The sequence below is a fragment of the Sardina pilchardus genome, chromosome 15 (assembly GCF_963854185.1).
Source record: "Sardina pilchardus chromosome 15, fSarPil1.1, whole genome shotgun sequence".
NCBI classification, from domain to species: Eukaryota; Metazoa; Chordata; class Actinopteri; order Clupeiformes; family Clupeidae; genus Sardina; species Sardina pilchardus.
In genome coordinates this window covers 24,454,206-24,480,728 of record NC_085008.1, presented here as the reverse complement: position 1 = coordinate 24,480,728, position 26,523 = coordinate 24,454,206, and the positions used below count along the sequence as shown (strand labels likewise).

Sequence of the window (26,523 nt, the reverse complement as noted above, 5' to 3'; positions counted from 1 at the left end):
TACATCTTTACAACATCCAGATGGGTGTCTCTCAGTATGAAGATGCACCGCCGCTAAAGAGTGGTTCCAAAACACTCGACATCTGCTTCAAGATAACCAAGGACCAGCATGTTCAGTCCATTGGCTGCAGTCAGCTCCACGCAATGGGTGGACTTTTAGCTGTTCCTCCCCAAAGTGTTCTCTAAAGTGAGACTCTGATAGTGTTGACCTCAGACCCAGTGTCCCAAAGGCAGCTTGTCTTCACTCCAGAGATCATCAGGTCAACAGTCCAGCAGTCACCAAATGCATTTTGTTTCAGGAACTCCAGCCTCTCCTGGAGCATGTCTTTGCCGGGTGACTTGGCCATGGGTACAACGTTGACTGGTGAGAACGGACACTCCACATGTCTAGCAGATTTACTGGCCTTCCCGGTCTCTTAATGACTCTGTCTTTGGGGCACGAGGTGGTCGTCCGCTTCAGGGTTCCATTGCAAAGGTGGTGAGCAGTGTGCAAATAAAAAATCGACTTTCAGTGGAGGATACTGATGACAGCGAGGGAGGAATGTCTGATTGAATGAATGTTCTTTGTAGGAGACATTTGATGTTTGTGATGTGTACAAGGCCTGCCTGGCAACATGTTCTTGATATAGTTGCTTTCAGTAATCTGTGATAAAGTACTACTTTGTTGTCTATTTTAATAATTGGTGAAGGTTGATAGAATTTGTTGCTCAGCCTACCATTTCAGCGGTGTGACCTTACCAGATTGGAGGAGAAATCATTTTTCGCATTTTTATTCACATCATTCATTTTTGTTCGAGAGGACCTTTCATTTGATACCATGATGGGTTTATACAGTAATGTGGGTTAACAAAAGGGGGCATGACAGATTATGTAATTTAAAAAAAAAATGCTCAAGGGTGCCGGAGCGTCAGATTCTGACTCTACACCCCCTAAACTATCAGAGTATGCAAAAAAATTGCATTCGTACCATGTCACACCTATCCTGGGGTTTCCTCTACACTCATCGTATTTCCTCTATACAAAGTAACCTAGAAAAATAATGTAGGCCTACTTATTATTTTAGGAGTGTCTTAATTGGTTAACACTGCTTTGCACATCTTTGTAAGTCTTTAACTTTGTCTCCTTTCTACTGAAGAATCAGCTAGCTAAATATTCTGAAACGGATTTGCGACAGTTTAGGCCTCTACATTTGATTTGATATACTAGATAATCATAGCAAAATTGATAAATTGAGTAAATTTAGTTTAACAATAATCAACATAAATAATTTACAGTAACATCAGTACAAATGCAGTGTATTGTAGCCCATTCTAATATCTATTCATAAGAGGAAGAAATAACAGGAATTTGTAATATCTGTGGTGTGTGTGTGTGTGTGTGTGTGTGTGTGTGTGTGTGTGTGTGTGTGTGTGTGTGTGAGGGGGGGGGGGGGAGGAGAACTGGAATGAAAAAGAATATTGCTGCATTGTTCACCGAGAATGTAAGAAATCCCAATACAGTACGATGTGAGCTATACCAAGACGGAGCTATACCATAGCAGAGCCCACCATGTTGCCCAGCTGGTGGAGAAAATTATGAAACAACACACAATCTTCTTAATCTGAAGCCTTTTGTGTGCTTGTTAGATGGGATCAGATTTACCACACAACAGTCAATTATGTCCCATTACAATTAAAATTAACCAAATAGATCATATAAATTACCATATTTTTCCCTTTTAACAAATCATGTTGAACTAACATGTTGAACACCAATTCAATCACAAAGATTTTGGTCAGATTTCCTCTATAGATTTCCGCTATAGTATTGCATGTTCCCCAGTTGAGTTTACTTCTCTGTTAAATCAACATTCTGGTTACCCATGCACAGTCCTACGGAATAGCATTACCTTTTCCCAAAAGTTTGTAAAAGACAGTGGATTGTAATCACCGGCATTTTGAAATGTGAAACAGAGTAAATATGCCCAGTCAGGTGTATTTAGGTTTGTCAGGAGCAAATGCGCTGTGGATAAAGGCAAGCATGTTCACAACTTAGATCCAGTGAGACTGTGCTCATCCCATCTCACTTTTACTTACTTAAAGGTGCAGTCAGTGATTGTATGCAATTTCAAGCCCGTAACATTTTTTGTTATTCATCGCATCACAATCTGCTAGCTGCCCATTCACTATATATTTAAAAAAAAAAAAAATGCGGTCTTTGGAGGCAGGAAATAAATCATGTGGGAGCAGCCTGTTCCCCAAACAAAAGCAAAACCCTGTGTGGAGCTTCTTTGGAAATCCTGAAGGGACATGAGCTACTGTGCCTATCTGGTGTGTTTTGACTGAACCTTCGTCAAAATGTAATGTATGATGTTTTGGAGAAAAGCAACTGCCAAGAAATTTAAATGGAAACATAAACAAATGTGACATCATGCACAATCACTTACTGCATCTTTAATCTTTTTTTAGACTTTTCATTTGGCTAACACTGCTATCCAAGGTGTCATACATACATCCCCCAAAAGCAACTTGGGGTTAAGCGAGTTGCTCAAGGGCACAAATTGCCCTTGAACCTACAACCTTTTTGGCCACTGCATGCCAACCCAGCTCCTTAGCCATCACGCTACCAACGCTGTCACCCATGTCTGCAGTGGTGTCTAAAGAGTGGGAAGTGTCTCACAGAGAGGGCCTCGAGCACTCCTTTAATGATGATGGTTGCGCATCAGTGATGCTTTATGGGAAAAGCAGATGGTAGCCTACTGTATCTTCCACTGACCAGAGCAGGAGTTTCACCAGTGTTCTCCTAGGAAACCAAACTCCAACGGCAACTTTAAAGCACAACTGAAAAGTCTAGTCTGAATAGTCTGATAGATAGATAGATAGATAGATAGGAAGACAACATAGAGATATCTGCTTCTCATGCACATTCCTACAAAGAAGTCATAGATAGAAGATTTCTATATTATGCTAGCCTTAGCTTTTAATAAAAAGGACCGCTTATAAAAGAACTGAATGTCTGTTTGCTTTTACAGGTGGTTCCATTAACACCCAGCTGCAAATGCACTGCTAGCCTAGTTTAAATATATTTTAAAAGTATTGATACTGTATAATGATGATGAATATGGACTTCCCCATTTCCATGCTGTGTAGTGGCATTTATATGCCATAAAGTTGGGCAAAACGAAGAGAGTGCTGTCATAAGCTCTAAATTAAATGACGCCAGTTCTGAAACGAACAAAAGAGTAGCTAAACCTTGCCCAGAGGTCATTAAGTCAGTTATTGATTCAAAAGGCGGGTCTAATTCGAATTGACTGAACAATTTTGTTTGACCGTGGTTGTGGGCTGCTATCAAAGCACTTGTGCGTTTGCTTGTCCCCTTAAACGGCACAGGAGTTCCCGATGTCGAAGATAATTTCAAAGACGTGGGCCTACATTTAATATAGGCTATGAGCTAGGCTATGTCCAACCAGCAGTCACCCTATCATATTCAATGTTACCAACCTAAAAAGCGGTTTAGTAATAATCTACTTTAAACAAAAGCATCATCAGCAAAAAAAATACCTTCTGTAGCCCTACTACAACAGAATTTCATCTTTCAACTATAATTGCTTATTTTATATCAGGCGTAATTCCAAAAGTCTACAACACCTGAACCACTATCTGTTGCCTATTCTATGTTTTATGTGAGCAGCTGAAGCTGTGCTTCAACCCGTTCTAAACTTAGATTAGATCTAACAAACTGAAGCTATGTTTTGCCAGAATGCCATATTGTCTACCTTTTCCCCCTCTATATTTTAGTTCAACTGTTAATTTGCCGTTGTAAATCTGTAGTCCTACTAAATTTGGACAATAACCACCCTCAACCCTTAAATTCCGGTGTTTAGCCTGTTCATATTTGACATGTCAGTCTTAGCAGATATTATTAAGAATAAGAATTCGCTGAAACTTGGAAATAACAGTTATTGCTGACTATCTCTTGCTGTCTGATGAAAAAACCGCCGATATTAGGTGTGACCTGTGTTTTCAAAATGTTACTGAAATTGCTGGCTACAAAGCATCCATCCTTATTTTTCCCCGAACATTCAGCAATTAAAACTCAAGTAGTTAATGAGACCTCTTCACCTCTAGGTTGGCCAGGGCAGACATTTGTGACAAACTTTGGCTTGTAATCGCTGTAATTAAATAAATCAATCCTCTTTTTCCCAGAGACTCTTCACTAGTTTTGATTGGCACGCGAAATTGATATGTTTGGGGGCAACGCATTGTGTTAAGCGCCTCCGAATCCCTAATGCAGATCTGAAGAGCGTAATACGTCATGGATAACTGTTACTTCGAGGGTCTGCTGTTTTTGTAAGTAAAGACTTGAATCTGTCCCTTTCAAATGCTATTTCAATAATCGCCCAGGTTGTCATGGTGAACGTACAAGTGGATCATATTTATGGGTTGTAGTGCAGAGATTTAAAGGCTGCAACTGGCCATTTGACTCCAGAGTGAATTTGAATCTCCAGTAGGCTAGTCTACCTCGTCATGTGCGGAGACTGTGAAGGAGAAGCTGAGCAACTGGGCAGGTGCCTAAAGAGCCGGAGGGAAAGCCGACTGGTAAATACAAACCGCATGACAACACGACAATTGGGACAATGTTTCAGTAACTTACTGTATTATTTCTGCATGCGCAGGTGCGCCTTGTTGGTTTTGACAGAACGCGCAGAAAAGTTTTGGCATAAAGTTTGGCTAACGTAGCATTCACCTGATACAACTGCTTGTAGTTAGCGCTACCATTTTCTGGAGGTTTAGGGACAACTGGACGGAGTGTAAACTTCTTTTTTTTTACATTTAGGGAATACCAGAAGAAGTGTTGGACGTCGACTCAAGTTCTCTCTCGTCCCCCTCTGCTTCACCGCAAGGAATGGCATCTCCAACTCGTTTGGGGAAGGCGGTTTGCGCGAACTGTCGAGAGGAAATTGTGGATAAATACTTGCTCAAGGTAGAAAAGGATACGCACTTGCTCAGCGTTTTTTTTGTCGACTCTTGCCTTTTTCTCCACTTAATTCAAAACGTGTTGGCTGTATCAGTGTTTTTAAGTAGTCTGTACTAGTCTAACGTACTTTTTCCGGGTTAAAATGACATTGCTAGCCAAACTGCGAGACTTGAGATTTAAAGATTAAATTAATTGAACATGCTTACATTTCAAGGGTCGATTTGTGTTCTAAGGTCTTATCATTGTTAAATCTAGGTGAACGACTTGTGCTGGCATGTGCGCTGTCTGTCGTGCAGCGTTTGCCAGACTTCGCTTGGCGGGCACACCAGCTGCTATATCAAAGAAAAGGAGGTGTTTTGCAAAGTTGACTATTTTAGGTAGGCTATTCTCATATATCTGATTGTTCTCTTTAGGGCCTTGCCAACAAATAGTCTGAAATTACAACATTTTGAAGACAGTGTCATTATATCATGATGCATTGTTAACTCAAAAACATACACAAACCCATACACTAGACTACAGTTGTCTACTGACAGCATCAGTCTATCATCTTCAGTATTCAGAAAATATTGGAGCCTTTTTTTTTGGCATCTACAATTCAGAAAATACATTCCTTATGTGTTATGCACATGGGATTTGACTTTATTCCGATATCAGTAGTAGGCTAATCTTGTAGTTGTAACTTTTAACTTTAGGCTAAATGTCCCATGCATTGTACTCCAGCATTTCTTAAGTCTTGGGCCTTAATTATGCAGGAGGTACAGGACCTGGTGTGCGTGCTGTGGCCGAAGCATCCAGTCTACAGACTGGGTGCGGCGAGCCAAGGGGAACGTGTACCACCTGGCCTGCTTCGCCTGCTTCTCCTGCAAGAGGCAGCTGTCGACGGGCGAGGAGTTTGCCCTGGTGGAGGAGAAGGTGTTGTGTCGGGTGCACTACGACTGCATGCTGGACAACCTGAAGCACGCCGTGGAGAAGGGTGAGGGCACACACACGGCGCGTGGGGGATACGCTTAAAGCCTACCTTACACTGACAGATTTTGAAAAGATTTGGGAAAGATTCTTGAAAGATTGTAGTCTTTTGAGTAAAGCTTGAATGAGGGGCATTAGTTAATGGACTACAATAATCAATAATCTTTCCCGAATCTTGTAAAAGTCTGTCAGTGTAAGGTAGTTCAAACCTCTCAGTCAGGGATTGTCATTTTTGTTTTTTATGTCTATCATACATCTTCTTGCCAATGCTTTTAAACTAAGTTCTCTAGAGAGTTATTTGTTATTGACCTTCAGTGGGTGGTTGTAAGTTTATTTTTGTCTGTAAGGTATTTTAGTGGCAAAGCTTTTTCTCTCTTAGCTGAAAAATATGAAAGTAGCCAAGCCAGAGCCTTGATCATGATTGAACAGTGGTAGTCGTTACAGTAAGTGTTTAGAATGCTGCAGTTGCACACCGCAGGTATTTGGCATGACATGTTTTTTGATGGTTGTAAATGTTACATATGGGACAAGCCTGGACAGATTCTGAGCCGTGAAGCAGGAGACATTTGTGCATGGCGTATCTTGATCTCCTGCATCAGATACTGTGCCCGGCTGACTGTTTTCGTTTCTCTCCGGCTTTGATAATAGGAAGCATGGTCAGTGTTGAGGGAGCAATGCCTACAGAACAAGAAATGAATCAACCCAAATCATCAAAGAGGGCCCGCACAAGCTTCACGGCAAACCAGCTGCAGGTACTGTAACAACATCATCAGAGATCCCACCAGTCTTTATCACGAGCCCTGCATGTTGTTTTATATGGTGCATATGCCTGTGTCCAAACATTTTCTAAGGAGATGTGTGCGGTAAGAGAAATGGATTAATTGGATTTGTCAGAAATAGATGCACAAAGGAATGGAAAAGACTATTAGCTGTTTTCAGGAGAGTATTAGGCAGTGTGTGGTTGGAGGGCTATGAGATTAGGTCAGGTGAGGAAAATGGCCACTGACATAAAATTAATAATTATTATACCTATTTGGTCATTTTTATAGCTTAAAACCTTTTTTTTCTTCTTTAAACTAAACCTACAATTTCTTCCAAATGTTAGCTCTGGAGTCTGGCCAGAGACCTTCTGCATTTGATCCATTGCTTTTATAGTGGTCTTATAATTTGCAGTGCTTTTTATACAATAGCTGACCAGTAGCCTACAGTGTTAAGAAAGTGTGCTCTCTAATTTGACGGACAGGTGATGCAAGCCCAGTTCGCCCTAGACAACAATCCTGATGCTCAGACACTCCAGAAGTTAGCTGAACAAACCGGCCTCAGCAGAAGGGTGATTCAGGTGAGTTTTTCCACGTGTGGGCGTCTGGGCTAGCAGTTTGGTCTGATTCAAGTCTTATTCTTGGGAGAATTGCACCACTTTTCTAATTGACGTGCTCCATCGCCATTGTTGAGAGTGCTATAGAGCGGTGATTCTCAACTATTGTGTCGTGGCACACTGACTTGGTGAAGCGAGTTGTGCCGTGGATTTTGGAGAAACCCAAAGTGTTTTTGATCAGGCTCATGAAATAGGCGGGAGAAGTATTTTTAAAATGTGTGAATGACACAGCTTATTAATTAAAGCCTTTTAGGTCGTCGGAGGGTCACACCTTTTAAAAAAAAAAAAAATCTTTTGTCTTTTGTATGTTACCGTTCTCAGTTTGATTTCATGATTTGAAGCGGAGATCTGTCTCGCAACTCCTAAGTAAGATCGCCATAGTTTACCACCTACATGTATAGGCACAGTTGTTAGCATTATGTTGCCATCGCTAGATTTTTTTTACATTTTTTTTTTTTACTTCATCATGTGCCAGCTCTAGCAACAACAACAAAAAAGAACAGGTCTGGCGACTAGTCTGACGACTCAAAGTTTTGGCAGAACCCTTTCCCCTTTTCCCAATAATGGAAAACCTGCCATACTTTGCTGCTAGAAATATATGGGTATATGATGATAAACTCCCTTGATAATAATGGTCCACCATAATGTGTGTGCCATGGCATTTGTTTTGACTTGTGGTGTGCCTTTACCCAAAAAGGCTGAGAACCGCTGCTATAGAGATATGTAGGGCGAAATCCACTTAAGGAATGTAACAGCTGAACAGATGGAATAATTCAGTAGAAATGGACTCTTTGCGAAGTGCCACAGCTTACAGCACACCTGTCTGCCGCTCTTGTCCAGGTGTGGTTTCAGAACTGCAGGGCACGGCACAAGAAGCACATCAGTCCATCCCACCCTTCGTCGTCGTCGTCCTCCTCCTCTTCCACCTCATCGGTGCCTCCCCTCTCGTCTCTGCAGCCCCTGCGGCTTCCCCAGCCCATCATCGAGGAGCTGCAGTACTCATCGTACGAACCCGAGGGCTCCATGCTCTCCGCACTGCACTCGTACATCGACGGTGAGTTTTGTCACAACACCCGGCGTCCATACACTACATTTATATTTACATTTACATTAGCCCTGGCTGTAGCAGGTGAATCCTAAACATTCTGAATATTCTATATATTTGATGAACCCAGATATTCTTTAAGGGGGGTTCAAACCAAAGATTCGCAACAAAATGAGATGCAATGTTCTAAAACCTTGCAACTGCAACTAGACATGAATGTTTTACGACGGCTTGCAACAGCTGGCACCGACGTGGCTATATCAGCCTGGTTGACTATGGCCTATTGAAAGATTTATGACATTTACTGATGTCTGTGATATTGCATCAAATCTACACTAGGTAAATGTTGTGCTATGTGGGCCTGAAAGACTTCAAAATGGTTCTGTATTTTATGAATATTTATTAAAGTTTTCACTCTAAATATAATTAAAAGCAAAAACTAATTAAACAAACAGAGACAAAAATATTGTCATCGGTTACCGACCAAATTGTTACTTTCTGTATTTTCGGTGTTAATAGTATCGGTGTCTATTGGCTCAGATTTTCACAATCGGTGCATCCCTACATAAGGTATTTTATATGTCAGAATATGGCCTCCTTTGGAACTGCACATACTGTATTAGAATCAGTACAGAAGTCATACATATTGTGTTTTAGAAGTCACTGATGTACTACATACAGTACAAACACATGTCTGCTAAATAAATACATGTAAATGTACATCTATGCACATGGACAAGTGACGCTGACCGACTGGTGCCATTGAGAGTTTATGGACTTTAATTAATGTGTCTGAATCTGTCTGTCTCCTTGCAGTACATTCACCATCATCAGTGATGTACCAGTCACTGCTGCCGCATCCAGGCACACAGCTGCCAGTCACTCACGCCTGAGCCTTACCGTCTTTTCGCACCATCTTCTTCTCTGCCATTAACGTGCAAATAGGCCCGATAAATGGACTCTGGCCTTTTTTCGTTATGGAAATGCTTTTGATTTGTACATCAACCCAGGTTGTACAGTAAGTGTATTGTTGCATTAACTTGTTTCGTAGTGAAAAGCGTCACTATATGAGCGAAGGTTTTGTTTGTTTGTTTTTGTCAGAGGAAGGTTTTGTGATTCGTAGAGGGAGTTAAATCCACACCTGCCTCCAGCCGCACAAAATTGCACAATTTTAAGTCTACTTTTGCATAAACGTTTTGGCTCACAAGTCCGGTCTAGACTGTTTACGATGTCTTTTGGTTTTGAGCGTGACCATAAGGTAACAGCTGATCATTGATGAAAGGGTGCATTGGTCTTACTACCTCTCCGGTCTTGGTAAACGACCGGCTTTGATACAGGAACTGATACGTTTGTTATCTACAGTAGGCTAGTTGATCATATTTTGAGTTTTCCACCCCGTGTAAAATTGACATTGACATTGACAAATACCCTATGCGTATGAGATTCATGCTAACGACTACCATATATTGTATTATGTGGTTAAATAATAAAAATGCTTATACATGCAGCTGGAAAAAGGTTGAATTTGTCATAAGAACTGGCCATCAGTATAATGGCTCCGTTTTGACATTACAGCACTGCATTGCCTAGATATTGAGGATGTTGCCCAGTTCAGACATGAATGCTGCTGTTACATGACTATGAATGTTGTGCTATAAAATGTTCTTTTTTCTGTACATTGTTCAAAATAATTATTTATGTTCTATTTATTTCTTGTGCTTCACTGTCATTTTTAAATAAATGTAAAATTACACAAACACTGTTCTAATGTAGTCTTTTGGTTGTTCTACCACTTCAAAGAGATAATGAACTAACCAAATAAATATATAAAAGCAAATGTAATCAGTTACTTCAGTGGTGAAGACATAACCTTTCAGTAACAAACTTGTTGGTTGCAAATAAGTCACAAGGTAACTGTCTCTAATTGTAGGTTGAAGATGAGTTACCCTAATGAAGGTAGCTGGTGTTGCTGAAGATTGAAAATGGTGCTATTTGTGCAAAATACAAAGAACAGTGCAAAGTACAATGCATTGCTGCTTTATCTCGTTTAAGAAGGAATTTTGGGAAAGATCCCACCCACATCTAGCTTGGATCTGCCATGGCGGAGCCATGCAACTGCAACTCAGTGTAGTCTTCCTTTTGTGTTTGGTACCTTGTGAGCGAATCTGTAGCTTGTATGCAGTTCATATAAAGTGTGCAAAAAGTACATTGTTGTTTATGAGCGTGGTAAGAGAAAAGCATGTTGCATAATGAAACAAGGGGTAGATATTTTTATTAGATTATCTGAGCTTGACTGTAAATGTGTTGGAGGTGGAGAATCACCAACCTTGGCTCACCTCAGCGGCTTTAAACATGTCTGACTTGTGTCTGCTTGCTGTCTGTGGTGAGGCGAAAGAATTCAACTGAAAGACAGGCAGGGCACGGCACGAAGAATAACAAATGTACTGTACATCTTCTTACCCATCTTCTTGTCATAAGCTATTCACACACCGATGCTGAAAACTAAGACTGTTTTTGATATCTGTCTAGTACTCGAAGGTGATTACAATACAAACTGCATGGAGGTGATTAAAAAATAGACACATCGTACAAGTTATTATGCAAAGTTTATTTAAAACAAAACATTAATTGGCTAACATTTAATGTAAAAATGAAGACACTCCCTATTCCCATAAGTTTGGCACTGACACTGGTTTTGGTAATGGACAAAACGGGAACAACACAAGGTATACGCATGCTCAAGAGACACACACAGAATTTCAAAGAGTGACCCCCACACTCTCACCACTTATTAACTGGATGGACACTATAGGTGCCTCTCATTTAGAGTTTACACGTCCTCCCTCGCTCCTCGGGCCTCGATCCTCACTGATGTACATAAAGAATGATGGGCCAGCAACAATGATAGTCTATCCCTTCGTCTATCTTTCTTCATGTAGATCAGTGAGGATCGAGGCCCGAGGAGTGAGGGAGGACGTATAAACTCTAAATGAGAGGCACCCTATATGTTTGGGCACCTGCACAAGTGAGCGAGAAGTATCCAGGGGTGGGCATGGGACCAGTAGCCCACTGGACTGCTGGGCCATCGCCCCATGGCACTGTATTAATTATGAGCATCAAAGCTGATCACCTGCAAACTGACACACTGAAATAATCATAATAACGCTGAAGTCTTCTGTGTCTTTAGGTATGCAATCATGGGTTTAGTAATCATGTTACATGAAACTGCAAAACAATTTTAAAATGGACCAAAGCCCGCTCAATTACAATTTTGTTCAGTCTAATGTACAGTCACTGATTAGGGAAGGTAGGCCTACTGACAGGAAAAGTAGAGTGCTTGACTAGCCTATAACTCTGCACGGCAGAAACTCATACAATGTAGTAATTTAAGTAACAGCCCTTAAGGGTAAAGTATACTTAACGGCTTCAATTATTGTCTTGGTTTGAAGGAAGAAGTAGAAAATTAAACAAAGACCACTGTCATCAATACTAATCTCAATATGAGAGGAAAAGGAACACTCCACCTACTGTAAGTGAAATCAACTGGATGGGAGACGTGTGTGCACTTGTGTGCTTAGATTAATTAACGTGGTACAAATGCACAATCAGCTCTCTCAGTCACGCACCCATACACACTCACGCTTTCTCACGTATACTCGCACACGCACACACACTCACATACAGTACACACCTTCAGTCAGTTATGCATTCAACACTGTGTATGCTTGTGCTGCAGCACCATCTAGTGGACAAAGTGTGGCTCTTCTCAACATCACTGTTGGAAGAACAGAAAAAAATGGTCTGTTACATAAAACATTAACTGCATTATAACATTACGATTTAAAGGTACTTTACGCCAAAAAAAGATAATGGCGTGTATGTGTACATCCCGGATATGTTGTAAAAAAACACACATATTTACAAAACGAATGCTTAACACACATGGCAGGTTAACTTTCAATAGATTTCCCTTTCAGAGTGTTCCCTTTAAAGGAGTTTGTTTTCTGCTGAAGAATGTGCTTTGGCATCTCCCCAGTCTGTAAACTCTCCTCTTCCCTATCTGATTTCCTCTTCCTACATTACCTCATTGCACATGCTAACATGTTTGCAAAAAACACGTCTCATTTGTGGCTGAAACAACTGCAGGCCAGTGGCACAGATCTGTGGACAAGGTTTTGGAGCCCTCTCTCTCTCTCTCTCTCTCTCTCTCTCTCTCTTTCTCTCTCCGTGTGATGGAGGGCATCACTTCTTCTTAGTCGGCCGCCTCTTGACGTTCTTCTTGTTGAGGATGTTGCGCAGCTCGCTGCTCATGTAGTACGGTCGAGCCGCGGAACCGTTGTTCCTCTCCAGGTCGACCACTGAGAACAAGAAACAGAGCTTGTCAGAACGGCCAGAGGCCCTTGTAATGAGGAGAATCACCACAAGGGTGCGATCATGAGCCATGACCCACTGTGTTCCTCTGTTGGACATCATGATGGCTTGTTATTTTAGAAAACAACACAGCCTGTGTCTGTGAGAGTGAAAAATAAATTCATTGTTTGTCAACATACCAACGGTGCAATGATTCAGAAAATGCAGTGTATTTTAAGAAGGGCAAACGAAAGTGGCATGCAAAGGTTAGCAGAAAAGAAAAAGCTTTTTGTTTGAAACATTCAAATTTATTTAGAGGGGAAAATCACATTGTCACGGATAGATTGATTTTTATGTAAAAGGTTTCTCATAGAAAACATTTATGCACTCCCCTCCCCAGAAACAGATGTATCACCTAGTATTAAAAAGGCAGCACTATCCCTGTACCACGCAATACAAAATTACCAAAAATGGCTTTTACATCCTTATATAAATTGTATTTGAAAAAGAGTTAGATTTTAAAAACAAAAAGAGAAAAAACAAAAGCAGTAGCTCCTCAGTTTAAACTAGGCACATGAACCAGAGACTGCAATCAAGAGTTCCTGAAAAATCCACAGGCTCGATTCAAGATCTCCTTCTCAAGATTGAACGACAGGATGAGATCCCATTGGCTCCCTGACATTTTGCCTTCAGCATGTGTGAACCCAGTGTGTGTGCATGTATGTGTGCCGCATTCACGGATGTGTGAGGGTGAGTGTGTGTTTTTGAGCCCAGTGTGTATGTGTGTATTTGATCGTGAGTCGTGTGTGTGTGTGTGTGTGTGTGTGTGTGTGTGTGTGTGTGTGTGATCCCAGTGTGTGTGTCTGTGTATGCTAGCGTGAAGCTCCAGGCATTTTGGACAGTTTGGACCTGTGAGGATGTCTGTGCAAGAGCACGTGTGTTTGTGAGAGAGGGAGACAGACGTGGGCGCTGCAGCCCAGCCCAGTGGAGCGGAGTGGAGCGGAGCGAAGAGGAGAGGAGCCGAGCGCCGCTTACGTAAATCCAGCCTCACGTCTGTGGGTGAGTGAGAAATAGCAACATTCTGGACCATAAGCAACACTTGAGAGTCATTTACAAAGTCTGGAGAAAAAAATTATACAAAGTGTGTACTGCAGAAGAAGAACCCAGAGAAAAAAAACCTAAGCAATGTGTTGTATCAGGCGCAAACCAAAGCCAAAGGAAAATCAGTTGTGACTGCATGGTGACTGCTTTATGAAGCGACTGTGCAAGCAAATCTCAAAAAGTCCGCTCTTTCTTCCCCAATAGGAACGGATAACAAAGACCTTCAGCCTCCCTATGCTCCGGTGACCTATCTGCTAACAATGATGTGAACTACACTGTCTGTGCCGCGTATTGGGGGGAGGGGGTGGGGGTACGGGACGGGACGTCGCTGTGGCTTGGTGGCTAAAGGCAGCGATGGGGACGATGAAGAGGCGGCAGAGAGAAGCAGAGCGGCAGGTGACAGAAGGTAGGAGGTCAGAGGTCAGCGCCGTGGCAACAGGGGGCATGGAGGAAAAACTGAAAGTCCGCCCTGGTTGACAACAGCCACTGACGGGGGAGGGGGGCCACGGAGGAGGAGGTGGGAGAGGGGAGTGGGGGTGCTGTCTCCACACCCCTGATGACCATCCCACCCCCCACCCCCGGACTACGAGTCACATAAAGCCACTAGTCTAGCATGCTTTACTGTCCAGCCAAATGGGTAGCTGGGTCCCACACCTCCGGTCAGGTTCCCACCAGGGTCCTCAGGACCCCGAGTACTGCTTGCCAGGCTGGTCTGCCCTCCGCAGGATTTTGTGCAAACCGGGCGACATGAAGTAAGGCTTGCCGGGAGAGCCGTCGTTCCGCTCCAGGTCTTCGCCTGGTGGACGACCGGCCAGCGGAGCGGGAGGAGGAGGAAGAGGAGGAGGAGGAGGAGGACGGCAGGTGTCAGGGAAGCATCACCAGAAAGCAGAGAGAGAGAGAGAGAGAAAGCAGGATGGATAGTAGAGGCAGAGAGAATAAAAGAAAAGGCAAAACAGAAAGGGACAGGGGAGGTAGTGGGAAATGTGAGAAACCAGTTAGCGTCAAGTTTAAGAGGGTCACGCAAGGAAAAAGTATTTTAGTTTCATTAAATAATTAAAAAATGTTACATTAGTCAAATCATGCCCAGAGAAGCATAACAGCAGCAGATCATCAACCCAAAGAACTCCGAGAGAAAGAGAGGGAAGTGTTCAGTGCAAAAAGAGACACTGTTAAAAGTGCCGTAAAATACTCACAGAAACAGAGGAACAGTGTATCCACGCACATGGCGTAGACATTAAAGAAGCCATGCGCCACCAAGTAGGATCCAAATATCACAGTCTGTGCACAACAGAAGAGGAAACAGTAAGTCAGTCACAACAAACCAAAAACACATCTGAACCACCTTGCTCTGCTACCACTGAACTCGCTGCAGTTCCCTAACTCACCAGCAGAGGTACCCAATAATAATTCAATGACGGCACTTCCTCCTGGATGACCGGTATCTTGCGTGTGAAGAAGAAGAATGCCAATACACCTAGAAAAAATTATGGAAAATGTGTGAGAACCAGTGACCTGGTAGCAAAGACCTAGGAGACCCAATTCACATTTAATTTTCATACATTTATTTTTTAAGTTAGGGCCTTTCCTCCCTGTCCTGTGGCCACATCCATCCTTAGAGTAGCTGACCACAGACAACTATACATACAATGTATCATAATAAAAAAGCAACTCACCCACACTTCCTGAAATTAGCAATTTTCCGAGGAACAGAAGAAAGTCTGTCACCTTATCCAGGACCGCCACCCTATGGAGCAGAGAGACACGGTCCAGTGGACACTTTAAACACAATCTCACAAGCACACACAACACACACAACACACACAACACAACACACACCAAAACAACGATAAACACACAAGCAGAGCGTAAGAGTGGGATCGTCTTTATCTCACCGAACCACATTTCTCATGAGGAGGAAGAAGGCGTCCTTTGCAGAGGTGCAGAAGTTTTTCCCATATATTGCAATCTACAGAGAAAAATCAAGTCAATTCAACACACATACCTGTGTTACAGTGCCATTACATTCTACAGTTCTCATTACATAAATCCTGAAACAACATGGTACATCAGTGATTTCCAATCAATTTCCAATCAATTACCGTCTTGGCTGACAGCAGTGTGCTTTTATGACAGTAATCCAATGTGTTGTGTGCACAGTGCAGATTGTGATTGAGTTGATTGTTTATAGCATCTCCATTAGCTGGGCCACACGTCCCACTTATTCTTCCTGAGATCTGACAGTGTAATGGTGCCACTCACCATGATGTAGGCGTTTCTGTTCATGAACTTAATGAAGTGCTCCAGGCACCAGAAACAGCACTTCAGGCAGCAAAGCAGGAAGCGAGCGAAGGCATTCTGAGCACCTGAGGCAAGAGGAGAGGGGGGGCAGTGGGGGGGGGGGGGGTTAGCACGGTCTCACATCAGATGGATAAAATTATGAGTGTGGTGGAGGGGGTGAGGGGGTGGGATGTGCCCCGTACCTTTGAGTTTGTGGTCCAGGTATTCCAGGATGATGCGGAAGAACTGGACGATGGTGAGGATGAGTGCGCCGAACGCGAGAGAACCTGTGTGATACCTGCAGAACACAACACTCACATACATGAACCTGTGTGGTACCTGCAGAACACAGCACTCACATACATGAACCTGTGTGATACCTGCAGAACACAGCACTCACATACATGAACCTGTGTGATACCTGCAGAATACAGCACTCACATACTTGAGACTGTCTGTGGGGCTTTTTTTATACTTAGATGATATTCCAATCCATGCTTGAGGGACTGGACTAAGGAAACTCATACAGCTGATAGCGTGTCTCATTTCACTTCAATACACCCTGACTACATCATGTCAGTGAACCGAGGCATAGAGACAACACTCCCCCAGAACATGGCAATCAATGAAAGTAGAAATGTCTTCAACAACCTTCTGTCAAAGCAGCACTAAAGAAAATTTGCTCTCAAGGTCCTCCTACAGTTGAGAAGCGCTATACTAAATGTGCGTCTTTGCCATCAAAATGATTTTGGAAACGTTATTTTAAGGTAAACAAAAGTCTTTAGGGTCGGCTTTAAAGCATTTCAAATGTGTTCTTTGTGATAAGCCTAAGGGACAAAAATCCCTGTTTAACATGAATGTATGTACAGTATGTCTAAATACTATACAAATCTAACTATCTCTCCAGAAAATGTACAGGATTAGCTAGACACAACAACAACCCACCTCAACACATGCATGCACACACACACACACACACACACACATACAGTACATACATACACAAACAAACCCAGACAAGGTCAGTTACGCTTAGTATACGCTTAGTTTTCACCAGATGGCACTGGACTGGGCCACCAGACTACCTTATAGCTCTGCCAAAAGCGGCGAAGAGCGGGCATGCTGGGATGTCCGCGGGCTTCTTGAGGGCCCAGTAGTAGGAGGCGAACGCCCCGGCCAGGGTGCACTGGCCCAGAGCGATGGTGAAGTTGACCAGCCACAGGAAGACCAGCAGGTTGCCCAGCTGCAGGATGAAGATGTAGCGGTGGTACACGCTCTCGCCGCCGTAGAACGCAAACGTACACTTGGCCCCCGGGCACACCTTGGTCACGTTCGTCTTGTTGAAGGTCTGAGACGGAAATAAAATACATGATGTATCTAACATCTACGTATGTGTGCAGGTTGTATTCACATTCTTATAGGCACGTTAGCTCTGGCAAAATGATGCCAGGGTTGTATTAAAAGGGAGAATCACGTCTAATAATTACATACAGTATGACACAAAAAAGGAGATCTATGATAACACTGATCAACTGTCAGCTGTATGATCAACTGTCAAGAGTAAATGTTAGCTTTCCTTGACACGGACACTTCACCTTTTAGACTGTGTGTCCTACTATGGTGATAAAATAAATAGGCAAAGTGATAAAGCAGACGAGACTTCCTTAATGGCTTACCTCAGGGTTACAAGTGAGATTGGCATACTGGCACTTGGGCTGTGTGGACATGACTTTGTACACAGCATCACCAGACGACGCCAAGAAGCTGATCACAGTACCAGTTAAGGACAGCAGCTCGCTTAGACTGGGACACCGAGAGCTATTCTATCAGCAGATCAGGGGCACTAACGGCCTTATTGTGGAGGAAGGACACTCACACACACACACACACACACACACACACACACACACACACACACACACACACACACACACACACACACACACACACACACACACACACACATATACACACACACTCTAACTGAGGAGAAAGGATACACAGCTGCTACATCCCAGAACTGCTCTCTCTCTCTCTCTTGCACGCACACACACACACACATATACTGTACACACACACTCTGTAGAGAAGGGATACACGACCACTACAGCCCAGAACAGCTCTCTCTTTCTCGCACGCACACACACACACACACACACACACACACACACACATACTGTACACACACACTCTTACTGTGAAGAAAGGATACACGGCTGTTACAGCCCAGTAGGCGATGCAGACCGCCAGGAGGAAGAAGGTGATGATGGGGTAGAACAGAGTCGACATAATGTATCCAATGGCCCTGAGAACCAGAGTGTGTGAGAGAGGGAGGAAGAGAGGGAGAGAGAGAGTGATGAAGCGCAAGAGACAGAAAGCGACGAAGGGGGGGAAAGCGAGAAAAAGGGAGGGAGCGAAAAAGAGAAGTGTGAGAAAGAGAAAGAGAGACAGAGAGAAAGAGATAGCAAGAGAGAAAGAGAGAGAGAGAGAGAGAAAGAGTCAGTGTGCATCAGTAACTGTCCAACTCAATAGAATTTGGTGAGACAATCAGCCTTTGAGACTGGACACACTGTGTGCCCTGAGTTGTGGTGTCTGTTTACTCACTTGCTCCCCTCTTTCAGAAGGGCGATTGCAATACGCACTCTGCTCCGCAAGAAGATCAGCATTAAGATGACGATTGCCTCGATCACAGCCAAGGAGATCACTGCAACACAATTACAAACATTCAACTGTCACAAACCCTGATCAACTTTACTTGCCATCTTTTAAATCACTAATAGACCTTTGCCTCAACTTGACTCCTGAAACTACGGTCAACTAATCTGACTAATGTTAAGGAAGATGGCGAGGCCATGACTGCAATCTAAGAATCACTGAAACACAAGAAACAAATGCAGAGTGACCTCGCTAGATTCCCCAGCTTAGCTACATTGATTCACAATGATTACAGTCCCATTTCAGGGTCATAAGGGGAGAAACTTAATGAGGTTTATTATCATCATCACTCCTGCACAGTGGCCTATAGCCTGTGTGTGTGCGTGCGTGCGTGCGTGCGTGCGTGCGTGTAGTTGGTTGAGGGCCAGCTCTGCTTACTGAAGATTAGCCAGGTCTGGCTCAGCTGCAGGTAGACTCTGAAGTCGGTTTGGAAGCCAATATCTGAGATGGTGACATCAGCATCAGGCTTCCCCTGGAGCACACTGTACTCCCAGTAACAGTGCCAGATTCCTGAGGGAGAGAGGGAGAGAGAGAGTCAGAGAGAGGGAGTCAGAGAGATGGAGAGGGAGAGAGAGATTGAGAGGGTGGGGAGATGGATGAAGAAAGAGATGAAGTGAGAAAGATGAAGGTAGACAGAGAGAGAGAGAGACAGAGCAATAGAAACAAAAGATATGAGAGAGACAGGGTGGGAAGCGAGAGGGAAGACGGGGTGGAGAGCGAGAGAATGAGAGATGACAGATGAGAGAGTAAGAGATGAGCGATAACAGAGAGAGAGAGAGAGAGAGAGAGAGAGAGAGATGCTGTGGTTCCTCTGCTATGTGATGAATGAGTGTAGGCAGCCACAGAATCTCATCTGACGGTGCGTTTCCGCTCAGGCAGTGGGAGGACGTTTAGGCCCAGCGGGCTCAAACGCATGGCATGGCATGGCATCACGTGGCACAGTGCGGCGCTACCCACCGTAACCCACAGCAGTGATGACCCCGAAGATGACGAGCCACAGCAGCACCCCGGCCGTGAACCGCAGCAGCAGGATGAACAGGAGGCTGACCACCATGGTGATGACCAGACCACTGCAGACCACAGGGACACAGACAGCGGCGTGGGCTTAGTGACAGGGTAGCGCTCAGTGGCGCAGAAACGGCTACATAAACACTCACTAACGAAACCGCAACACACACACACACACCCATACACACACACACAGGCACACCACACACACAAACATACACGCAGACCACAGACATGCACACAGACTTCAAACTGTTTATCATTGTAATCTGAATGAGAGGTCTCTCTGGAAACAGTTTTTCATACTAAATTATTTCTAGAAGTCAACATTTTCTCAACATCAATATGTGAACACTGAACAGTACACCTGTACTTACATGAGAATCCAGTACCAGGAGCTGGCGTAGTCCTCGAAGATCTTGATGCCCACCTCCTTGGCATCCAGCAGGGCGGTGATGCCACTGAAACACAGTGTGGATCATTCAGAACCACGCTAACGCCATCCAGCGTTCCATATAACAGCACACTCTCTCTCTCTCTCAAAGCCACAGGCAGGGTTAGTCTCTGAAGGTTATGAGGAGGCTCGTTACTGGCTGCCCGCCGGGCGCTCAGTAGCCAGGGCCTCCGTCATCAAACCAACACGGGCGAGTGTTAGAGCTACTACAAGAGAGACAATGCCTGTTACTACTGGTCTACGGAGACTACAGTACGTCCGGTCAACACAGAGGTGTTATATTATACAGAGGAACACAGAGCGGAGCGGGTGGAGATTAGCCAGCTAAGATCCCTTTGGCTTTTCTATCGGCTAGCCCCCCGGGGCACATGAACACAATCACTACGCTGGAGTTGTTGCATGTACGTGGACGAGGGGGCGAAAAAAAAGCCAAGGCTAGAAGAATGAGCTTGGATACTCCGTTCTGATGGCTATCGCTCGGACAAAACCACAACGTTTTGTTCCGAGTCCTCCAGGGCTCCCAGGCGGCGGATTAAGAGGGAGCATCGCATGTCTCTCGCTGCCCTGTTAGTCACAAAGAGCTGCGATAGATATCAGAACCGGAGTATTGGTGGAATGTGTCTCGGAGGTTCACTAGATGGACGGCCTCTACATGGGTTCTAAAGCACGGCTGTGAGTGTGTGGGTCGGCCGGTCAGTCGGTTTCTCTGTCCTGTGGGAATACCGCTCTGAACTCCACTTCTACATCTGAGACATGACTTGAGTAGCTGCCTGAGCTCCTGCTGTAAGATCCTACTTTTCATCTTGTTCAACTCAAAAGTCAACAAAACAAATGATATTACTCACATTCACTATACATGACATTGCCTGTGCAATTACTTGGATTTTATTGGATATTATGTGAACTATTTTCTTTGAGCGTGTCTGGAAAGAGTTAAAACTTTGCAGCACTACCTGAGCTCTACTGTATATACTGTATATGAAGACGGAATCTTTTGTCAGCTTGGATTTCTAAGAAGCTCACATCAAGGACAAGTGTATGTGTGTGTGTGTGTGTGTGTGTGTGTGTGTGTGTGTGTGTGTGTGTGTGTGTGTGTGTGTGTGTGTGTGTGTGTGTGTTCTAGCAGGTTTTCTAGGCTCAGGTGCAGATGGTCGATTATACGGGGGCGGGGAGGTTAGTCTGCGGGAGGCTCGGGACAAGGTCATGAGTGGGGGCCAGAAGAGTGATGAGAGACCTTTCCGATCCTTGTTGAATGGCTGTTACTCGGCTACAAAAGAAGACATTGTGAATGTTACTCCGTACAGAAATGAAAGAAAGAAAGAAAAAAAAAAAGAAACAATTCCTCAGATCATGGCTGCCCTCCCTGATCGTTCTGAGCGTACTGCGCTTGTATCTCACTGAATCATTGTGTCGCAACATCATGTCATTCAGAGTGGTTTAATCACATCTGCAGCGGAGGGAACTTTGCCATTCTACGTGTGTCCTTGTTTGTAATCTCGTGGCACCGTGTCTGTCCTTGGTTTCATACTGAGAGAACATATTGAGACATTGGTTATGAAATTGTAGCCTGTAATTACTGACTGTGATTTGCATACCCAAAGTCACTGGGAGTCCTTCGCACAAACGAAGCAGGAAGGACTGAGACTTCAGTGCCAGTAGCACATGCATGCAATCATGCGTTATTCCATTAAGAGAAGTTCAAGTCTGACATGGCCAGAGTCTTGTTGGTTTAAATCTCAAACCACAAACCACAAACCACAATATCCTACCCTGCAAGAGCTGTCCAGTCTTCCCTAAATGGAGAAATAATCAACTTAAGATGGTGGCTTCAGAAAACCACAACATGAATTCACATTCATCTTCCGATATTGATTTTCCTTAAAGTGCAGCACTACTGACTTTAGGACACACACTCTCTCACTCTGTCTCAAACACACACACAAACACACCCATGCACACACAAACACACACACGCACGCACACAAACAAACAAACAAACAAACAAACAAACAAACAAACAAACAAACACACAAACGCACACACACGGTATACATGCACAATTTACAATTTAGTGTGGTCTAATGCCATGACAAATTGAGAGGGGCTTTCAGGACAAGTTTGAAATGTCAACAAAAGCACTGCCTAATTGTGTGGGCAAGCTGCAGGGCCTCCTGGGAATGAGGAGGTGTTTGGCATTCCCCTGGAGCTCTTCCCCTCTAATGGCCACTCTTACATCTACGCTACGCCATCACTCACTTCAGTCTCCTCTCCTCTACTCTACTCTCTTCCTCTTTCATCTTCTCTTTTCTCCTCCACTCTCCTCTCCTCCTCTCTCCTGTCCTCTCCTTTTTTCTTTCATCTTCTCTTTTCTCCTCCACTCTCCTCTCCTCCTCTCTCCTTTCCTCTCCTCTCCTGTCCTCTATTTTCTTCCACTCTCCTCTTCCTCTCCTCCACCCCTCTCTTCTCCGGCCCTATCCTCTCCTCCACTCTCTTCTCCTCTTCTTGCCTGTCCTTTTATCTCCCCTTTCCTCCCCTCACCTCTCCTCCACTCTCTTCTCCTCTTCTCTCCCCTTTCCTCCCTTCCCCTCTCCTCCACTCTCTTCTCCTCTTCTCTCCTATCCCCTGGGTGGGCACACTCACACACAGTTAGAGAGACCTTTCATAAAAATGGTTCTTGCTGAAATGACAACGATGCTAAATCATTGTGTGTTACAGTACATAATGGCCATCACAATTGGCTGAGTTATATCTCCACTATGAGCCGACGGACGATCAGCTGAGGTGTAGCTCAAACAGATGCTCTTACGGAGGAAGTTCATGCAAGCTTTTGTGATTATTTCAAACTGTCCCCATATTCCCCAGTTCACGAGCCCTGAGAATGAGAAGGCATAAACTGAAATGGTAAACAACAGTCAAGAGTCACTGCGGAGTCACAGAGTGGAACGGGACTTACTTTGCAGCGTCTCTAAGATCAGTCACGCTCCTGGTTTTACCTAAGCCATCTTTGAAGTTGGTTTTGTTGGCGACAGTTAAGGTGCCATTTCTGGTGATGAAGTCAGGGAAGCACCTCTGCAGGACTGAAATACAAGATGGATGTCAGTTAGCCTTCAGGCTGAGATCTCACGCTGTATGGGTCTATTCCATTAGGAATATACTTAGAAAGTATGATTTTAACATTGAACAGATGCTTTGAGTGACAGTGACAGTGGTACCAATTAAGATCTACAGTGTGTTACTGTAAAAGAATAACTGAATAACACAAAAAATGCAGAGCATCATCAAGCCAAAGTCATACATTTTTACTCTGAAGTGTTTAGGTTTCAGTTTGTAGAGTAACCTTAACACTGAAGTGGGATCAAATAAAATCGTGAGAGCATTTCATTAAAACTTGTGAGTTCATTTCACGCTGTATTTGAAATTGTGACATAAAGTGTACTGTGTACTATCCGGAAAAGCGTCATCTGTGGGCACACTTACAGGGTCTGCTGGGCACAATCATAGACGGGCAGTCCTCGTCTCGTAAGACCTGCGCCACAGTCTGCAGAAGAGGAGACAGACAACGAAATGAGACGTCATGCAGACACAGCGTAGCAGCATGGCAGAGCCCATCTGAGCTCTGCGCTCCACAAGCACACCAGACACCAGGACGATGACTGATGGTGTGTGACGTGTGTGTGTGTGTATGTATGAGAGTGTGTGTGTGTGTGTGTGGATTCATATGTCTGTGTATTCATACGTCTGTGTGTGTGCCTGGGTATGTGTGTGTGTGTGTGTGTGTGTGTGTGTGTGTGTGTGTGTGTGTGTAAGGGTGTATATTTATATGTCTGTGTGTGTGTGTGTGTGTAAGCTCTTGCGTGCTGTTCTAAATGCTGTTCTAAATGTGGCCTTGCACTGGCATGTGGGAGGAGTGCCGAGGTGTGGTGACTCAGCAGCAGCAGCAGCAGGCCGTCAGCGTTTACGTTGGTGTGCGACCGGCCAGTGCAGCGCCCGTCGCCCGGGTGCCAACGTCAGGATGGCGTTGGCATCTCCTGCCACTGTGTGCCAGCTACGCCACATCGGCCGATGTCACGTATGCTTCCCTGCACTCCCTACTTGGTCTGCACTTGGGCATCATCGCCACTACTGCGTTATTGCAATACTACTCTAATCATACATTCAAATAAAATAATGTGAAAATAATTTGTGTAGTACGATGGTTATTTGGGGTCATTTTCAAGGATGTTTTCTCTATCGTGCTCATGGAACTTGTTAAATCTTACTTGGCAATGACACAGCTGGATGTTGCTGTTGTTAGCATTTGTAAATCATCTTCTTACAGTATATAGCGTAAAAAAAATTCAAGTAAGTGGATTCCTCAGATAGACCTTGTCAATTCTCGGTTGATTATACATTCACAGGTGTGAAAAGTGTTTGGTGATGTTGAAGATGTAAAGAAAGTACCTTATACGGATTGTCAAAGCCAGGCTTGCAAAACTGTCGATAGTATTCCCAGTAGCTCTTGTTGTATCTGTAGTTGTATTGCATGTCAAGGTAGGTGGCAAATCTGTCTGGGCATTTGGACACGCACAGCTAGTGAGACAGATAGAGGGAAGAAAGGACTTGTAAACACTGAAATACTTTCATGCATGCATATTCAACTGCTGTTCTACAAACTACAGTTTTAGCACAGCCACTAAAACAGCTACATGGATTTGACGAGCAAAACAAACTCATGTTTTGGGGGTGTTCCAAGTATGTGGTTTATTGACAAACCTGGGTAAGTTAACTCAGAGTAGTAAACCTCCTAATAGAAGAGCTGCATGGCTGCATTCTCCTACAAAACAATGCCATAGGGCTCTTGTTGTAGGAGGTTTACCACTTACTTTGAGCTAACTTACCCTGGTTTGTCACTAAACCACATACTTGGCATACCCCCCAGCCCCAGGTTCGCCTGGTCTTGTCCTGTTTTTGGTTCTGAACTCATGGCAAAACTGTTACAGTACACTTGGCCTTTCAATAGAACAATTTATTCTTCAATGCTACAAACACTGCACACCATTCAGCATAGAAAAGGCAAAAATGATTACGCTTTCATGTAAATGTCAACAGACTTAACGGATTAACCTCAGATACATTAAGAAGAAATGCAACAGATGATTCAGACCTTCATGATTTAACCGCATTGTATTAATGTTGGCCTTTCACCTGCATAATAGTGTAAAGACTGAGCTCTGACAGTGCATATCAATTCAGATTCTGTGTGCAGTGGGCAGTTTTATAGTTGTGCCTTTGTAGTGTTACTGTAACGCGTTTTCTCTGATGCCTACAGAGCAGTGCATTAACGATGGAAAGCAAGGCTCATTTCCCAAAACTATAAAGGCCAGCACACCAAATCTGTTTAGAAAGCACCAATAGGCTCCTGTGCCCATTCACTGTGTAATGAGGTAGTCAGTGTAGTCTCTGAGTCGGATAGCTTTCCTCAGAGCAATGGTGGAATTCAGACAGAGGGAGAACTTCTCTTTGAATGAATGGAGTGCGTGATTTTGTTGAAGTCAGAGAGGTTTGTACGGACTACAAATGGGGAGGGGGGATTGATTTTGCGAGGCTTTCGATGGTTTTGAGGAAATGGTGTCTTTTCACAGAATGTGGAGTCGTGACTGGAAACCAAACCACAAGCGTCTCACTCACCTGAGTTGTTGGACATTGCAGGTTTATCAAAACTGCTGGATTGGCACAATGTAAAATGTTGAAGTAAAATAATATGGCTTTGTTTCTGTGGACAAAGAGAAGAACAAAGGGCCATAAAAACACTGATATCATTTTCCATTTCAATTGTTTCTCACATATCGCTTATGGATTACAAGCCCATAACATTTCATTATGTAGTTCTGACTGATAAACTGCAAAAAATGATTATTATATATTATATATTTATCAATGTTTTATTAAGATAAACACATCTAGTAGGTATTGTTTTGAGTATAAAGAGGCTTACCCAGCGCTCTCTCGTAAGATGGATTTAATTTAATAACAGTTTGACTTATTCTAAGGTGTCTTATCAAGACGAGTTTGCTTAAAACACTGGCAGCTACATTTGCTTGCTTTCATGATGAAACATCTTAAAAAGACAAACTCAAGATTAGTCAAATGATTTTACGAGAAAGCTCTAGGGAAGTCTAAAAACATTACCAACTAGATTTTGTGATCTTAATATGAGATTAATAACGCTTGACTAGATAGCTTTTGTAGTGTAGACATGTTACCATTGGCATCCAACTATACCAGTTTCAGAATT

General features: G+C 43.6%; 2 protein-coding genes across 3 annotated transcripts in view; one reads left to right on the top strand and one right to left on the bottom strand.

Moving 5' to 3' along the window:
- Positions 1 to 4,266: 4,266 nt before the first annotated feature.
- Positions 4,267 to 10,095, top strand: LOC134102079 (LIM/homeobox protein Lhx8-like). The gene is made up of 9 exons (XM_062556062.1): positions 4,267 to 4,327; positions 4,486 to 4,576; positions 4,815 to 4,961; positions 5,211 to 5,332; positions 5,711 to 5,931; positions 6,573 to 6,676; positions 7,168 to 7,263; positions 8,140 to 8,353; positions 9,161 to 10,095. The coding sequence occupies exons 1-9, from the start codon at positions 4,293 to 4,295 to the stop codon at positions 9,235 to 9,237; spliced, it is 1,107 nt and encodes a 368-aa protein (XP_062412046.1). The 5' UTR covers positions 4,267 to 4,292; the 3' UTR covers positions 9,238 to 10,095.
- An 836-nt stretch (positions 10,096 to 10,931) lies between these two features.
- Positions 10,932 to 26,523, bottom strand: part of slc44a5b (solute carrier family 44 member 5b) — a 46,290-nt gene continuing 30,698 nt past the window's right edge. The window contains exons 5-22 of one of the 2 annotated variants that reach the window (XM_062557006.1): positions 25,917 to 26,001; positions 24,690 to 24,818; positions 23,727 to 23,787; positions 23,203 to 23,326; positions 20,173 to 20,256; positions 19,745 to 19,857; positions 19,166 to 19,297; positions 18,677 to 18,776; positions 18,285 to 18,377; positions 17,749 to 17,836; positions 17,158 to 17,420; positions 16,276 to 16,370; positions 16,055 to 16,158; positions 15,688 to 15,761; positions 15,469 to 15,539; positions 15,181 to 15,269; positions 14,989 to 15,073; positions 10,932 to 12,702 (exon numbers count right to left, since the gene is read on the bottom strand). In XM_062557006.1, the coding sequence (XP_062412990.1) occupies positions 12,587 to 12,702; positions 14,989 to 15,073; positions 15,181 to 15,269; positions 15,469 to 15,539; positions 15,688 to 15,761; positions 16,055 to 16,158; positions 16,276 to 16,370; positions 17,158 to 17,420; positions 17,749 to 17,836; positions 18,285 to 18,377; positions 18,677 to 18,776; positions 19,166 to 19,297; positions 19,745 to 19,857; positions 20,173 to 20,256; positions 23,203 to 23,326; positions 23,727 to 23,787; positions 24,690 to 24,818; positions 25,917 to 26,001 (1,906 nt within the window). In that variant the 3' untranslated portion in view covers positions 10,932 to 12,586. Of the gene's footprint in view, positions 12,703 to 13,534; positions 14,592 to 14,988; positions 15,074 to 15,180; positions 15,270 to 15,468; positions 15,540 to 15,687; positions 15,762 to 16,054; positions 16,159 to 16,275; positions 16,371 to 17,157; positions 17,421 to 17,748; positions 17,837 to 18,284; positions 18,378 to 18,676; positions 18,777 to 19,165; positions 19,298 to 19,744; positions 19,858 to 20,172; positions 20,257 to 23,202; positions 23,327 to 23,726; positions 23,788 to 24,689; positions 24,819 to 25,916; positions 26,002 to 26,523 lie in introns of those variants that run through there. The other variant, XM_062557007.1, reaches the window with a different exon arrangement.

What these genes read in the sequence shown, in the direction of transcription:
- LOC134102079 (XM_062556062.1), top strand. Translation starts at nt 4,293, where the DNA reads ATGGATAACTGTTACTTCGAGGGTCTGCTGTTTTT. An exon ending in TGGATAAATACTTGCTCAAG is followed by an intron (nt 4,962 to 5,210) that starts GTAGAAAAGGAT and finishes TGTTAAATCTAG; the next exon opens with GTGAACGACTTGTGCTGGCA. An exon ending in GAAGCACGCCGTGGAGAAGG is followed by an intron (nt 5,932 to 6,572) that starts GTGAGGGCACAC and finishes CTTTGATAATAG; the next exon opens with GAAGCATGGTCAGTGTTGAG.